Raw genomic sequence first — 17,122 nt, forward strand, 5'->3', positions numbered from 1 at the left:
CCTGATGCCGAGGGCACAGTGCAGCCAATGGGATGTGTGAGAAATGTCCATTTCGAGAGAAACATTCCCAAGATTAGAACTGAATTCCTTCTGGCACCCCTCCTCCAGTGGAAGGGGGTTATCCATCTTTGGACGATCTCCTCACCAGCTGCAGTGTGCCCTCTGCAGTTTGGGGGTGCAGGGACGCAGGCTCCACGCAGGCAGGAGCTAGGCCAACCGTCCTCTCCAGCACATGCCCATGCCGGGCACAACTCCATGAATGATTAAATGACCTGCTGCTTTTTCATCCCAGTAACTGTTTGGGTTTCAACTCAAAGCAGGATGTATTTGAAGAAATACAAACAGTGAACCTCAACGAAGAGGCATGCGTGACTCAGGAGAGAAGATGGGGGTGTCCGCAGAGTGTGTCCAGAGTCAACGCTACACTTGCTAGATGAACACTTGATGAAAAATAATTGCGAAGCCACAGACGGATGCAAATGAGACCAAGTACATGAAGGAATGATCATTATCTTTATTCATACGCACTGGCTTCCAAACTACAATGAATGTATCTAACAAAGCATAGCATGCAAACAAAGATTAGAGGTTATACGAATTACAGCAATGCAGTAATTTATACATCCATTTCGCCTGCTAGAAACCAAATGTTATTTGACAGTTGAATGGCCTCTACGTTTTGTCGGTAGGTGCTTACACAGAAGGAAAAACTTCAACCTCCATCTCTTCCTCTTCCTCCTCCATACAAACTTGGGGTCTTACGTTTTTCAATGAATGACTTAAGCATGACATGTCCTTCTCCCCCCCACCCCCAAATCATGTAGCAAAAACAATGATTTCAAATGTTTCTGACCAGCTATAAAAAATATTCTGAAAAACCCTAAGAGAAGAGATGAGAAGTGAATTTTTAGACTCAAAAGAATAACAGCCTTCATGTACGATTTTGAATCTAATTCCCTCAAGAAAGGAATCACATTGTTCCAGGAAGAGTTTCAACAAAAATCTATAAACAATCACAGGAATAAATACCCAGAGGAGACAAAGACACAGTTGTTTAATCAGAAATGCAAAGCCACCGTTTTGTCTTATTTTAGAAAAAAAGGGTTCTTATAAAGTGGACTTGATACCTATTTTCTGAAAAGTAGGGTTCTGTGTACTCACATAAGGGGTGACCGTGCAACAGATGCCGGCGGGTGCACTTCCTGCCGCCTCTTCCTTCCTAGGGACATTGGAGCATTTTGGAATTACCCAGTGGGCAAAATCCTTACAGGGCATCACTGAACTTCCACTGAATATGAGATACCCGGGGACCCGAGGGGAGAGGAGACAGAGCTGAGGAAGCACCACCCCTCCATGCCAAAAGGGGGTTGCAGACCTCACAGGGCAAGAAAGGGGGTTCCAGGGGCCCCTGGGGAATGTTGTCCTGGAGCTGCACCTGGAAGGGGGACAATAAAGCCATCTTTCCTGTGGTCCCAAAGTTTCTAGACTTTAGACAGTTGTCCTCAGCATCTACTGAGAACACGAAGGACATCATTCTGCCAACACGTTCCACCTGAACTCCCAGTCACGGTGATGTGGACTTCATACCCTACTGGTACAGGAAAATCCTGCAGTGGGAGTGCAGGTCAGGGGTGCTCTAGCTGACTCCAGGTGAGTCCCCCTACAGGCTCCATGTGGTTGGAATCTTATGAAATTGTCAGTAGTTTTATTTTAAAAACTCATTTTTAAAGAAGAACCGAGTTATTAAAGTTCTCTATAAAAAAGTACAAATAGCCCAGTATATTCAGACGTTCTATTGGAATTCACAAATTAATTTCTTCCATAAGGTTTAAAAAGTCTTTGGAACTTGTGGGCCTTAGTGTAGGGTCACTGTAAGGCTATTTGATGACCGAGTTGGACCTGCACAGTTATCAGCTGACACCTGATCACACAGATCAGAGGCCCTGGGATCCTGATTATTCAGCTTTTAACCCTCCCGAAGAGACCCCGACTTGACAGAGTGAACAGCATTGTGGTTGACGCCATTTCTAGATGGCTGCCTACGTCCACGTATAACCCAATTTTCCCATTTTCCGTATCTTCCAACAGCAGAAACATCTAGCATCCCCTAGACGTGCTGTCTCAGCCTTATTGGGAAATGACAGAAATATTTACAGTCTGGTATATTTCATAAAAATGTAACCCAAGGAGCTCAAGGAAATGTTTAAAAAAATATCCCCAACACTCCTTGTCGAATTAGTGTGGAACCGGAGTGCCCCTTTCCGTCACTGGAACTGCCGTGCCCTCGCTGCTCCCGTAACCCTTAAAGTCATCACTGGTGGGTCCCTGCCGCAGCATCATGTTTCCCGACCACGGCTGTTCAGTGTGCTCAGTGGGGGAACTCCTGCCCTGGCTGGGCTTAAAGAAACAGGGAACCGTGTGGCAGGCACACACGAGAGACAGGTGCTTCGTAAGACCAAAGTGAGAAAATGACGGTCAGGTGGTGTCTCCTTTCTGAGGCTTTTAAAAGCATAAGACTCTCACTTTGCCCTCCTCTTCAGGGCTGAGAAAACAAACCCTAGTAAAAAAAAAAAAAACCTCAAAATTTCTCCTGCTAAGTGGACCCAGGGGGGAACTGGGGTGTTAAGCTGTTCCCGTGACGTCTCCGTTTCCATCCACCCTCAGCTGCTGTGATTCTCAGCAAAAAGCCACGGGGGCAAGTATGGGGGAACCTTCTTGCAGGACGGCCCAGAGAAATGAGAGCCACTTCAAAGGAGGGTGCGGAAAGGGGGCTTCTGGGAGCAGGTGAGGATGCTGTTGGCATTTGGGAGATGTTTTTTAAGGAGGAACAGACGTTGTCCCTGGCAACAAGCTCACTCTCAAGGACCAGCAGACAGTGCCTTTCATCTACACCGACAACTTCCGATGGAAAGCCACTGGAAACAGCAGCTTCCTTTCCAAACGCCCGCTCCCTCCTGGCCTCCTCCTACTGCAGGCGTCCTTCTGCAGTCAAACCCCCTCTTCTCGAAACTCATTACCGACCTCAGCCTCCAGCAACCTTCCTTCTCAGAACGTCAACAGGTGGTCCTTGGACGGCTGCACCCTCCTTCCAGCAAGTCACCATGCTCTGCTCAGGCCTGCGGCTCAGAGAGGGGCTCAACCACCATTTGCTGGCCTCTAATTTCCTACCAAAATCTCTAAGAAGAAAGCCTGACACATCTCTGGAGAAGAGACGGGCGGTGACTCTGCGTGAACATGTACCAGGTCATGGGGATAAAAGAGGAGTGGATGTGACCAACAGCAATCACTCCGGTTCCTGGGGTCTCCTACCAACCTTTTGAATTAGCTCCTGCCTCGCGTGAACTTCCCATTAACCTCTGAGGGCCACACCTGGCAGGACACTCCAGCTACTTCATTCAAACCAAGCCCCGGGTGGGTTTAGACAAGATGCCAAGAGAGGAGGGCAGCCAGCACGCTGCCTGCAGCCACAGAGGGAAGGCCCGCCCTCCAAGGGAAGCGAACACAGGGCAGTTTGAATGGCCTTTCAGAGTCACCATGTCTGATGGAGACCCGGATTGCGCTAGGTTATCCCAGGGGCCTGGACTTCCACCAGCCCTGCAGTGCTCAGTGGGTGGTACTTCCTAAGTGTCCCTCAGTGACTTGACCCTTCAAGGCATCATTCTTATTCCAACTCTTTAAAACGGCAGCTCCTTCCCTGTTTTATTTCACATGATGCTCAAGAAAGGGAACCATGCCTCCGAGTTTTATAAATCGATTCTGCTAACGGTTACTCGCATGATGGATTCTTTCAGCAGAACTGTCATGGGCTGCTCTGATTTTAAAGCATTAGCTTTTATCTAAATTCAGGACATAGCAACGTACCAAACACACTGCAGCACGTTAACACTGGCCCTGATTTTTACTGTTTTCCCTTCAACTTTGTCCTCAAGCCTGATGTCTCTCAGGCAAAGGGCTGGGCCCCACCCCTGACAGGGCATCATCTTTTAAAACTTTGCCACAAATTCGGAAAGGATAAAAACCAGCTGAGGTACTGAGCATGTTCCCGAGAGAAAGATGAATCAGTTGGAAGTGTACTGGCTGCTGTGTGAGTGAAACCCGGAGCCTGCTGCTGGCTTAAAGCAAGCAGGCAGCCCGGGGCTCGGGGATGGATGGTTCACGACCTTGTGAGCTCCTTTCTGGGACCTTCCTCACCTCCAGAGCTGGGCTGGGGACCCGTCCTGCTGTGGCTCTGTTCTGGGGCAGGGGGACAGGCTCTTTTGTTCCTTAGGCTCTTTCTAAACCCTTTTCTATCATACCCAATGCGGTTCATGTGGGGAGGAAGTGTCCCCGAATGGGCACGGCCCAGCAGGACTACAGCGCTGGATGTGCTCGGGCCCCTTTTGAGACCTGAAGGTTACGGCCCCTAAAAGATGGCAGAAGAAGTTGCTCTTTTCTGGTCTGACCCATTCCCTGCTCCATCTCTGCCTCCGATCCAGCGTTTCCAGCACAGAGGAGGCCTCTCAGCTCTAAGACCCCTCTGTGGCTGTGGGCGACCTGAAATCCAGGCAGAGAGCCAGAGAGTAAACATGAGAAGATGCTCTGCCGGGAGATACTTCGGGGGAAACAAGGGGAAACAGAACAGCCCCTGCAAGGACTGATAAGTGTGTCCACTGTGAATTTGCTCTAGGTGACTGGCTCTGTCGAGGACCTTGTTGGGATGGTGTTTCGTTACAGAAATGCTCCTCGCAAGGCCGGAATGGCTGGTTCTAGCAGCAGCTGGGAGAAAATCTGCAGCCTCCCAAGAGCGTGCATGGACAGCCCCCGGGGGCTGGCTGTGCCCAGGGGCTGCCAGGGGCCGACAGCGGCGCGCTCCGGGGCAGCCAGGCGGACCGCGTGCTTCTGCTGCGTCCACGCACCAGGGAGGGAAGCTGCCTGTCCCTCCTGCCCTGACTCACCAACAGCCACAAAGCTGAAAGGCAGAAACAAAACGGACAGAGTGCAGCCCAGGGGCCGTGACAACACGGTATCTACACAAACATACTAGGCACACTGGAGTCAAACGTTCCCCGCTGCCCCCGAGGAAGAGTGCTACGGGGGACCAGAAGAGAGGACGGCCTTAAGAAGCGAAGAGGGAGTCTCATCTCAAAAATAATCCCCTCAAGCAAAACTTCTGTCTGCAGATAGAATCAAATATTTATATATAGGTGTATGATTAAGCCTAATTGATCAGGTAAAGTAGCCATTCATTTTCGAAATGAGATCTACTGCAATAAAAAATTAATAGACCCGATCCAGCGCCAAGGCAGGGTACGTACGGAGTAGGGGCGGAGGGCGGGAGGAGGCACGGCAGCAAAGAAGGAAGCTAAAACTTAACCATAGAAGCAGATTAGAAACAAGAGCCTTCACAAATATAGCACAGTGGTGTCTTATAAAATTAGTATAATACTCTCTTTATACTTGATACGATTATATCAATAATATAGATTCCACTTGTTATTAAGGTTTATTATAAACATGCAAAATCCATTGCATGATGCATTTGCAAAACATATTAAAATCCTTCTAGCGATAAAACATCTTCGAAGTGATAACACATCCAGGTTTCCTGAGTCTACAGCTCCAGGGGTGTCATTCAACATGAACTGGAAATGGGGGACCAAAACTGTACCGCTGTCCATCCCTAAGAGGACATGGAGGGCTGGAGACGGGAGGGCAATCAATGCTAGGGACTGAGGCTAGAGTCAACACTTGGATGAACTTACTATACATCGTACTCTCATAAACGACACCACAGCCTGTTAAATAAATAAGTACAAAAGGGGGTGGGGCGTAGACACGTCGGCTTCTTAGGAAGCAGGTAGCAAAATACCGGTGTTGGGTTGGGGTGCAGGGGGGGAGGTTGGCTAACAACACTCGTGAGTAGTGGCATGATTGCTGATGGCACCCTGGGTCCAGAATAATCTCCCAGAGATTAAAATGAACATTACACACACACTGGTTTAGCCTTGATCTGAAATGATTTCACATGCTCCTTTAGCAAAGTCCTCAGAAGATTTGGCCTCTTAAAAAGAAATGCAAGTATCAAGACAGTTATCAGCCACGTCGGGTACAAGACGACTGATTCCCCCAAAACCCATCTGAGGTTTTCTTCCTCTCTTTTTTCTTTTTTTTTTAAAACTGGTAACCGCTGGACCATGATTGGGTTACAGCTGTCAGTGTCTGGGAACAGCGAGCGCGCAAGTGCTTGCCAGGTGGATTCAGATTCATCCCGGCCTCTCGGATTCTAGGGACTGTATCCATCAAGGCAGAGAACAGAAGCAGAGGGTGTTTCGAAGCCTCCCCCGCCCCCCAGTCCCACCTTGCCCACTCCCTGGGCTCCCCGCTCTTTTCATTCCAAAGATGTCTTGGGTGGAGATGCTTCCAGCTCCCTGGACTGGGGTGGATTCATTTTAGCATCTCTGGTCGGGGAATCTGGATGGTGAATATCAGCAGAGGATGTGGGGAACATATCAAATTGTACCAAAGAGGGGGGGCAAGAGCCCATCTGCTTTCCAGGAAGGGTTACCCTACAGCCAGATGTGACCTCTACATGATTAAACTGGACACTGGACATGAGATCACCTTCCGTTGAGATAATGTTTTCAGTTGTGAGAGAAAGAGACTCTCAACAGCTGATCACATCTGGACTAACAACCCTACAATTTTCAGGCCTCCATCTGGAACAAAAAACAAAGCTGTGGCCTTAAAATTTTAGGGTTGGGGATCATTGCCCACGGCTGGGGCCGGGGCCGGGGGCTGGGGAGGCGTTTGCTCTCGGCAGTTGCGTTTCATACTGCGCTCTGGAGGATGGGGTGCACAAACTGGGGGTTGACATACGAGAACCCTTCGAAATCAGACTGGTCTATGTTAGCGATAACCAGCTGATCAGGCGGTGTTAAGACAGGCTGCCCTCGCGTGAAGAACTTGTCAAAGTTTTCTGCTCCTTTGCCGCACTGTGGAGAGAGAGCAAGAAGGAGGAGAGGTCAGTAAGGGAAGCCAGGCGGCCGCTCCCCGGGAGCTCTCTGCAGGGAGGGGCGCGGCCCCGGGGGGGCGGGAGTCGGGGCTGGTTAGGCGGGAAGAAGTCTGGAGGACCTGCAGGCTGACCGGATTCGAAAGCCAGGCACAGCAAGCAGTAACCGAGAGTCACGCGGCTGTAAATCGTCAAACACCCCTGGAACTGAAACCCTAGGTGCGCAGGCAGTGCCGGGAAGGCAGCAGCAAGGAGACAGCCTCTTGCCTTTTGCCTCCACCTCACAGAGCCATGAGCTGGGTGTCCCACGCACAGGGCCATCGGTCACGCTTCTACATCAAAAGGCTGGGATGTTGGTGGGAATAGGGGCTGTTACCCCCGAACCGAGAGGCTGAGAACACTGTCTCACGCACGTCGGGTCCTTCGCAACCATGTTTGTAATAAAGAAAAGCCGTGTTATTCTTGTCTTCCAACTGGGAGGTTCTAAAAACCTCAGCCCCTAAACTAATCTTCAGCCGGCACAGGGTAGGTGCAATGGTAAGCCTGGGCTGTCTGTTCTCAAGCTCAGCCGGAACTCGGCGGATCGGGGTTCATCTGGTCGACTAAGAGACAGGTGACCACGGAGCTCATTTGTTGGTGGTTTTTGCTGGAGGTCTGCACCGGTGCCCTGAGCGGGCAGCGTCTGCCGCCTGTCTCAGATATTCCTCTCCTCCTGGGTCCACCAGGGTGCTAAATGCAGGTGGGGCTGCAGGCAGAGCTGCCCTGGTGGGGCTGCGGGGTCCGAGAAACACAGCAGCTGAAGCGGCACTGCTTGAGAACCCCACCCCAAACAAGAGTAAAGGTGTCTGCTCACTTTCCCAGCCACCCAGAAGGGTGTGGCATGCTGGAGTCCCAGGGTCCCAGGGTGGCTGAGACAGAGGGTGCTGGGAGGGGACCCAGTGATACGAATCACAACTTCCCACACATTGCAAAGGACTGACTTCCCTCCCTCTCCCCTGGTACTGCAGGGCAACATGAATTGATTCTGAGTTAGCAGAAGTCTTCCACTAGCCAGGCATTCCTGCATCTTCGACAGAGGTTAGCTCGAGGTAAACTGTGAAGTGGGGTCCGCCCCGTTTTACCTGCAAAATGGGGGGCATGGTCGTGCCTCCCTCTCTGGACTGCTACGAAGGTTGCACGTACGGTGTTTTGTGTTTCGCACGGAACCCAGCACGTGGGGAGAGCATAGTACCTCCTGGGGTTACTGGGCGATGCCAGCTGAGTCTCACAGCTCACCTCCTCTGCCACGTCTCTGCCCCATCTTCTAGAAGGTTTCCTTGAGAATCCAGCTTCATTATACTCTCCCCATCCTCTCATCATTAAATAAAACCTGCTCCTAAGTCCCTGCCTCGGAGGAAAGCATGTCACGATTTCCAGGTGAGGTCTTCATACCAATAGCTTCCCTTCCTGCGGTGGTTTTCATTTTCGTAAGCCACCACCTGCTTCTTAACTGGAGGAGAGTTCAGACCGGTGACTGTTGGGTGGGGATGTGCAGAATGAGAGGGGCAGGGGGATGGTTTTCGGCCCCTCCAGTCACTCTGTAGAGGCCCTACTATCAGCCCTGCTCATCACGCAGGTCCTGCCTCCCGCACAGGGGACGGTAGGCCTTTCGCTTCACGCTCCACGTTTCCAGGGCGCTCTCCTTGGATGAGCACAAAGCGCCTTCGAAGCAAAGGTACAGCGGAAGCCGAGCCTGCAGCCTCTCACATGCACAGGCCATTCCGAACTATTCAGAAGGCTGTTCAAGGGAGAGAGAGGGGCGTGATGTTTCTTCCCATGAATTCATCAGGGGTCTGCACTGGATTTGTCAGTAAAACCAGCCAACCAACAGCAACCAACTTCCACAGAGCACCACATTCAGACGCGGCTGCTAAGATGATAAAAGCCAGGGACGCTGCTTCACATCACCCCCCACAACAAAGAATTGTTGGCCCAGAGGTCAACAGGGCTGTTGAGAACCCTGAGATACACCAAGAGGGCGACATGAGGCTGAGTGGGTCCCAACGTCAGTGCGAGGACAGATGTGACAGCCAAACTCGGAAACTAGCCATACTTGAGACCAGAGAAGGGAGAAAGTGCAGAAGTTACAGGCAAAAGTGTCGTAAGCAAGTATGACAGCCTTGGTGGAGTTGGCTTTGAGTAGAACATCGTTTGGGAGCCTGATTATTCAACACCCATTGCCCGGAAGACTTCACGTGAATCTACTGGAGGTGCTCCCCGTGGCTGGGACATGTGCTCCCTTAAAAAGGGATCACTTGCATTGCTTTATTGATTCCTGGCCTTCACTAACTATGCAAAGATGAGCAAGAAGGAATTTATCAGAAACAAATAAAAGGGGAAGTCTCGAAGAGGAAGAGGACGGTACGGTATGATCTCTCTCCACTAGCTGGAGATCTGTTCGTGTAGCTCTGGGTTTGTCCATCTGTTCCATGAAAAGACTGCACAGGTCTTTGTGCAATCATAAGGGTCAAAGGAAAGACTGACCCTTTCCTCTGAGGACCACCTTCAGTGTACTCACAAATCAGCTTCCAAGGGGAATTTCTAAAAGCCATGGCTTCACTGCCGAAGAAAAATAAAAGACAAAGTAAAAGAAGAGATCCTAGGATCTTAAAGGGGGACCACATAGACATCGACACCGAGAAATCTGGTGATGGGGATGACACTTGAGGACATGAAATTCTAAGGCTGGTGTCCAGAGGAGAGTTGCTCCCAAGGGCCACTGTAGCTTGTAAAGCCAAGTTTTGTGACACGTGGGGCAGAAACCCTCACTGTGTCAGGCTTCGTGCCGTGACCGTGCAGCTGGCTGGAGCTCAAGGGGGGCCGCGGAGACCAAGGCAATCCCAGCATGGCTCCGTGACCGCCCTGCACGGGAACGCGACCGGTGGTCTGGAAACGGCACCGCCGCAAACCCCCTCCCCTTCTTTCTCACTCTCGACCACTTTGGAATTTCCCCTGATCCCAAAGAGAGAGAGAAATCACGTTTTAGCCAATGAAAATCTCTGTTAAACCTGCTCACTTAGGTGGAGAGGAACTGAGGTGGGGACAGGCTTAGCGCAAGCAGAGAGCAAAAACTCGGTGTCCGTGAGTGGATGTCAGAAACCAAGGGGGAGAGCCGCCCCCACCCACGTAGCCTGAGGATCAGCTGGGATCCAAGGACTTTTTACGCTGAGAGAGATCACACCAGAAACAAGATGCTCCCCCCAACCCCAGCGGGAGAGGCGTGGGAGAAGCATGGCTATTTTTACCGCAGGTTCAGCTGGATGAGAAATAGCGCTTGTTTTTCCACCACAGAGGGTAGCAATGAGCCCTCCACAACCCCTACTGAAATCAGGCCAGAAATAGACAATCTCCTTTAAGCCAAGTTGGAGACCCTGAATTACTTGTTTTTCGAGATATCTGTGCAAAGAGCTGCAACTGTTCTTGTACTGCCACCACCACCTACTGAACGGGATAATGAAAACCAGTGCTCCTTGGATCCTTGGGGGCATCAACAAGCTATCGTCTTCTGAAGGCAGAGAAGATTCTTCCGACCACCTGGGAGCCAGCCTAACACAAGGCCATCCGCTTGGTGGGCAATGGGCCTCAGGCGTCACCTCGAATCTGAGAGGGAGCAACAAGAGGGACTAAAAGGTTTAGGGGGGATGGTCTAGTGGAACCTGTGGATGCAAGTGACCGGGTGGTGGTGCCAGCGAAAAAAGAAGCTGGCCTGATTGCAGACATTCTCCTGGTGCCCCTCGGGGATGAGCGGGAGGGTGATCATCGCGGGAAGCGCAGCGTCCTCTGCAGTCTGTGACCGCAGGCAGGTTGGGTGGTTCGCGGCCTCAGAGCTCCAGGCCCCCTGACAACCCCCAGCAGCCAAGGACACACTCGCTACTTGTGAGCAAAGCCTCATGGCTGGGTGTGCACTGTCTTCAGCTCCAAAGACCACCCTCACCTTTCACCAACTGACGCTTTTGCCCCCCGGAAGGCGAGGCCTGACACAGCAGGTGGGGGACAAAGATGTAGGGGAGGAGGGCGGGAGGAGGCAGCCCAGATCCGGCTGGGCCAGCACATGAGCCCGGGAAGCTCCTCTGATGCTCCCTGAGACCAGATGACGTCTGTGTTAGTGCCGTGTGCGACACCCAAGGGAAAACGGGATGAGGCGAATCACCTACCAGAGGCCAAGAGCCCAGGGAACGGCTTAGGGCAACACACTGCGCCCCTTTGTGAAGATAAAACGGGGATGTGAATGTCCACCTTCCGTGGCGCCGTGAGGGCCGAAGGAACGGTGTGGGTGCGACCCTTTCTGAACGATCAGGTGCGATCCAGACCTAAGATGCAACATGAGCGGCAAGTGCCTGGCATGTAAAAAGGCACGCGATTAATATGTGAGAGATGAACGAGCTAATAATGACCTCCCTGCCTTAGCTCTGAGTTCAGGGCTTAACTCTTTTGTTCTCTGGATGTTCCTACCCATTTGGTAAATTCACCAGTTAGCAAAATGAATCCAGGGGAAATCAGCCCAGGAAGAGATGGGCCCCAGGTGGAAACTGAGATTTCAACGCTCCCCGATCCAGAGCCCCGTGTGGCAAACGGGCCACTCTCAGGCCTTTGCGTTCTGCACGAAGAGCTGCGGGGAAGAGAGTGAGCCAGCCCCGCGGACGCCGGCCTCTCAGCTGTGATTCTCACCTGTGAGAGGTAAGGTACAAGTGCTGGTCACAGTCGTGTCCTTTACACCTTGCTGTCTCAGTGATGCAGAAATTAACCCCACGGTCACTGGCGTGGGAATCACAGGGAGTGTGAGCAGCTCGAAAACACTGCCATTTCCAAGCAAAACACCAAACCAAACTCGGGAGGGCAGGAAGAAGGCAGAGCAAAGCCAGAGGAAAGGTGAGTCGCCAAACTAAGGGGAAAGGAAACTTATCAGGGTGCGGAACGCCTCTGGGGATTACCAGATGCAGCAGGGATTAGGGGAACCTTTACCCGAGTTCCGTGTCCCGGCTTGGGGAACTGGCCACAGCCCTGCGCCGCGGTCTTGGCCGGGGGTGTAGTAAGAACACCGCCTGTGTCTGTGTGTGGCTCCCTGATTTGCGGTCCTGCGCTGTCTTCCTTTGACTAAATACTCAGCGACATAAATGAGCATTCTGCTCTGAGCCTCCCGGGAAGTCTTGTCCACACTATAGAACCGTCCAGCGAGGGGGCTGGGCCCCTGGGTGGCAGCCGGGCTCTGCCCTTTCTAAGAAGATCAGCATGCTCTGGGTGGGAGGAGGGAGGGGGGCCTTCCGTGCATGACCAACGCAAGCAGGAGCACACGCTGAGGGTTAAAAGTGAGGTTAGTTTGCTCATCAAGTCACCCAAGATTCTGCAAATGTGCTCACCGAAGGCCTGGATGCCCACTGAAGCCAGTGCATTTTGGTACAGAAAGTCTGGAGAATAAGAACGGACAGAGGAGAGCATTTGGAAAACAAGTCAGTGCCTGGCCTGGGAACAAAAGGAAAGGAGCGGCCCGTGCAAAGGATGCTGCACACCCACGTGAGCCGGCGTGGCGACGCCTCCGGGGTGGACTGTTGCGTGAAGGATGCAAGGTGTGCAAAACAGAGCGCGTGGTACCACCTCATCCGTGTGTGTTTGCCCACATGGACAACTTTCTAGACAGTTACAGAAATGATGGTGAGCAGTTGGAGCGGCCACTGGGGAGGGGGAGGGACCGTTTTCTCATTTTATGTCCTTCCCTACTGCGTAACTGTCTGTTCAGCACACAGAGGTTGTATTTAATAACTGTTCAGAAAGGGACTGGGACCCCTTTCACCTCCTGCCAGCGTTACCTGGGATGAGAGACTGGAAACAGGCTGTGGTTTCTTAGGCAAAATGAGACAAGACTCATCTCACCTGCCACCTTCGAGCACATCTCCGAAAAGGCCCATTCTGGTCTGGAGGGAGCTGGTTTCATGGATGCGTTTGCCGACAGACACACGGTTAAATGAGCGGGTTCTTGCAGGTGTGATAGCCCCGTGTGTTTGAGGGCAGAGGCTCTGCCTTGTGGTGGCCTGTGTTCTCTGAAATAAAAGCACGCATCCCACTTGTTCTTTCCTTATGCTAATGAAGGGCTTTAGGGCGTTCAAGGCTCCTTCTCCAGGAACAGCTGTGGTAATGCCCAGCCCTGGGGGAGACCTTCGCTTCAGACCACGGGACTTGTCAGTTCACACAGGGTCTGCCTTACCCTGTCACCCTCCGCGGCAGCTCGCTGGGCCGTGCGAGAGAGCTGCTTGTTTACATGGATGGTTATTATAGAAGTCTCATTCCTTCCTGTTTTTCCTTCCAGCAGAAAAGCATTTGGGAGAGTGATTACCAAGGAATGGGAAGGCTTCTTGCATCTAATTAACCAAGTCGAAGATGCTGTCTTCGACTGGTTTCGAGGCTTAAATCAAGCCAAATTACATCACAAGATGGCAGACTGAAGTCTCCCAAGGCTGGTTAGTGTTTGTATGTTGTCGGCGAAGTTCCCTGAGTCTTGAGAATCTTGATTTTAATTAGCATCACTGCCGCGGGTTCCACGGAAAGGCCAAGAGAATGAACCTACCTGCTAACCTGGAAGAAGTGATTAGATGCTGCCCGAGGCCGCCCACGGACGGCACTGATCACTTGCACAACCACCCTGCGGCCTCCCCTCCCTTCACCTGGGTAGCCGCTGCTCCGTATAAATAACTTTTCGGAGCCATTGTTAAAAGAACATAGGACTATGAGATGTCCTTAGTTCTAGGAGACACACACGGAATTACTTAGGTGTAAGGAGGCATTCTTTAGGTGTCAGTCTGCAGGTTACTCTCAAATGGTTCCAAGAAGAAATTGCGCGTATGTCTGTACCCACACGCCCTCATCAGAGGTGCCGGGGAAGAATGACACAGCAAACGTGGTGAAATGTTAACATCTGGGGACTCTGGGGAAAGGGGACGCAGCAGCTCTTTACACTGTCTTTGTAACTCTTCTGCAAGTCTGAAATCAACCATTATTTCAAAATAGATTTTAAAAAAAAAGTTAAAAAGGAACACTGCACTGACTTTGATCATCAAGCCATCATCAAAGTCTCTAAACAAACTAATGATCCTGTGAAATTAAGGACCTCGAGGCGATCAGGAAAATGAACTTTGCGCATCTCAGCAGAGAGGCACCAGCGCTGGGCTCTCCAAGTGCCTGTCTCCTTAGGCTCTTGCTCCAAGGATGACAACGATCCGATGAAAGTTCTTTTCTTCTTCTTTTTCTGTCTCTTTTTGATAAAATGACGACAGCAACTTCCCAGGAGGGCTACCTGTGAGAGGCAGGCCTATTTCCAAAGTGCTCTGCTCATCCATCAATTCTGGGTATCATTTCTTGGTGTAGATTAATTCCTCTCTCTCTCGAAACTATTTAAGTACAGTGAATGGTTTTGGCCGGCCTATGAACTGGCTGGTCTGCTCCTTGGTGCCAACGGATAAATTTAAAAAAAAAAAAAAAAGAGCCATCAATGAAGCCTCCACTTCCAACATCTGTATAAACTCTTACTTATCGTGGACGGGCCGAAGGCTGTTGCTGGACGTTCTATTCCCGTGAACAGTAAATCAGAATAAAAGAATAAAAGAATAAAACTTTGAGTTTTGTAAAACTCAAAGTGACATTGGATCCGAATCTCAGGCTCACGTGTGCCTCTGGGGGCAGCCTGCAGGGACCCAAAACCCGGGCCTTTTATATTTTTAAGGCAAAACAGAAAGAAAGAGCTTTCCATCTTCAGGGAGTTCTCAGGACGCTGGGATGGACACAGGCTGGCGGCATCCTTCTTTTATGTGACATCCTTGTTGCAGGATGCCACGGGAGGTGGCCCCGACCCTCTCATTTCTCACTCAGTAACTGAACGTTAACACTTTCGAGGACAATATCCTTTTTAAACTTGAAAAAAAAAGGATCCTTCCTCCATGGGATCTTCTGGACACGAAGGAGCCTCTTTCTGTTGACTTCAGTTTGTCGTTCAGAACATCAGCCAAGTGCTAAGAAGGGTCTTGCTTTGCTGTGTTTTCTTGAAGAGAAAACTGAAACCAGCTTGCTGTGTGCTTGTTTTCTTGTTTCTGTTTTCTTCCCCACAAAGGAGGAAAGGAAGTTAGCTACGTGGCTCCCTCCTCTCCAGGAGAGAGAGAATCACAACACAGCTGTCTGTTTTTGCTTTGGCTTTTGTTTTTCAAGATAAACCGGTACACACAAGGGATGGCCCTGCTGTTTAGAAAATCATCTTCACCTTCACATGGGGACGCGGGTTCTCCCACTGTGGGTGGCCCCAGGGCAGGCTCCTCCCTCTCGACTCCCACTTCTGTGCCTGCGATGCGAGCAGGTGCACCTCTGAGCCTCTAGACCTGCACCCGACCGAGGGGGAAATGGCCACAGTCCCACCTGACCCTGGTCACCCTCCGCTCTCCACCCTCCTTTATGTGTGACCTTAAACAGAACCCAGGCCATGGCTGCATGGCAGATGTCGCTGTGAAATGGAATGGTCTGCGCGGAGCCTCCTTGTTCATCAGGTACATCGTGAAATGCACCTGGGCGGCAGAATTCCGCACTCTCTAGGCAGTTGGGTGTAGCTTCAGTGATGTCACTTTGGTAGGCAGGAAAATGAAAAAATCCAGGACACTATGGAAACCTCAGTCCGTCCAGACAAACTCTGCCCAGGGAGCGAATGCCTCTACTCTCAGAGACAAGTCAGTGATTTCGGAATAATCTTTCACTAAAGGGTCAAAAAAAAAATAAATCAAAAGTAAAACAATGAGACTCCCAAGCTTACAAGCACAAACTTGATCTCCAGACGCACCCTGCAGATAACCGTGGGCACCTGAAGTCTTATGGCCGGTATTGACAATAACCAAGGCCTTGATTTCACGGGAGCCAGGAGCTCACTGTCCTTAATCCGATAAATCTCAGGGAAGATGATTCTCCAGCATTTGCTATGAAAGCATGGAGCAGGCTTCACCAAGACAGCCAAGTGTAGCCAGCCGGAGCTATAAACTTGTAGAGCAGAGGAGAGCTGCTCTCTGAAGTGGGTTCAGCGCGCACGTTAAGCGAGGGCCTCTGGCAGAAATCGATCTGCCTGGCTGTCTGCCTGCAGCGACAGCCAGGCTGCTGCCTCTCTCTCGAAACACCACAACTGCCTGTCGGAGAACACTCAGCTCTGGACCTTCGCTAGAAACGCTTCTGAATTTTTAATTAGCTCTGGAGGAGGGAACTACACTTTTTTATTGAGGAAGTTGGGAAACCACATCACAGGATAACTCAGAGGCAACTGGGTCTCTTCTGCTGCGGTCCTGCTAAACCCGGCAAGCTGGGCAACCTCGATGGCGAGCTGACTCAGCGTTGTCTTCTTCCGGGGCGAATGGCCTCTGCTGCCCCTCGGACTGCTCCCGGCACGTGGTGTTTCCGCCTCGGCCTGGCACACGTCCTCAGAGTCTGCTGAAATGCCCCGTTCACCCGAGATTAAGGGCCACGCTCTGCTGCCACCAGGCAGGGATGAGCTCTCCAGGGACTCCAGGGACCAGAACTTTCCCACGCTACCCCCTCGCCCTTGACTGGCTCCTGCTTTGGGACAAGATGTCTGCCGCTCACTCCTGCAGTCGCTGGCTCCCAGCCTCCACCATTGTTTCTGCCTCCCTCTGGTCCTTTTGCATTTTTTTTTTCCCCTAGCTTCTTCCTTTTCCGTGTACAGATTCTCCAGCGCAACGTGGGCAACTCACTGTGAGCGGAAGCGGTCTCTCCCACCAGAGCTCTCGCCAAACAGGCCTTTAACCTGAAACCTTCGGTTTTAGGGCCTCTTCCCATGATTTCTGCTTCTGTGTGTTTCTGGGGGGACTGTTTCTTCACGGCCAGAGGCAATTTATTCTTTATTTAAACCAGCACTCAGTTGGAAAATGAGCAGCAGCAGCCCTCCAGGAGTAGGCAAACACACACGGCTCCCGGCTCGACTGCCTGCCACGGGGTGTGACTGCGTGTCCAGGGACTCCTGTGGCCCACAGCTGCCGGTGCCAAGCCACCTTCCCGTTTCCCCTCCACCTGAGGTCAGGGCCACAGTATCCACAGCGCGTGGGAGGTGATGCAAAGAAATCA

General features: G+C 51.5%; 1 protein-coding gene across 2 annotated transcripts in view; it reads right to left on the minus strand.

Moving 5' to 3' along the window:
* Positions 1-490: 490 nt before the first annotated feature.
* Positions 491-17,122, minus strand: part of PRKCA (protein kinase C alpha) — a 358,338-nt gene continuing 341,706 nt past the window's right edge. For both annotated transcript variants that reach the window (XM_015235211.3, XM_072939443.1), the window contains one exon: positions 491-6,971. In XM_015235211.3, coding sequence (XP_015090697.1) covers positions 6,807-6,971 — 165 coding nt within the window. In that variant the 3' untranslated portion in view covers positions 491-6,806. The remainder of the gene's footprint in view (positions 6,972-17,122) is intronic.

Source organism: Vicugna pacos, chromosome 16, assembly GCF_048564905.1.
Source record: "Vicugna pacos chromosome 16, VicPac4, whole genome shotgun sequence".
NCBI lineage: Eukaryota > Metazoa > Chordata > Mammalia > Artiodactyla > Camelidae > Vicugna > Vicugna pacos.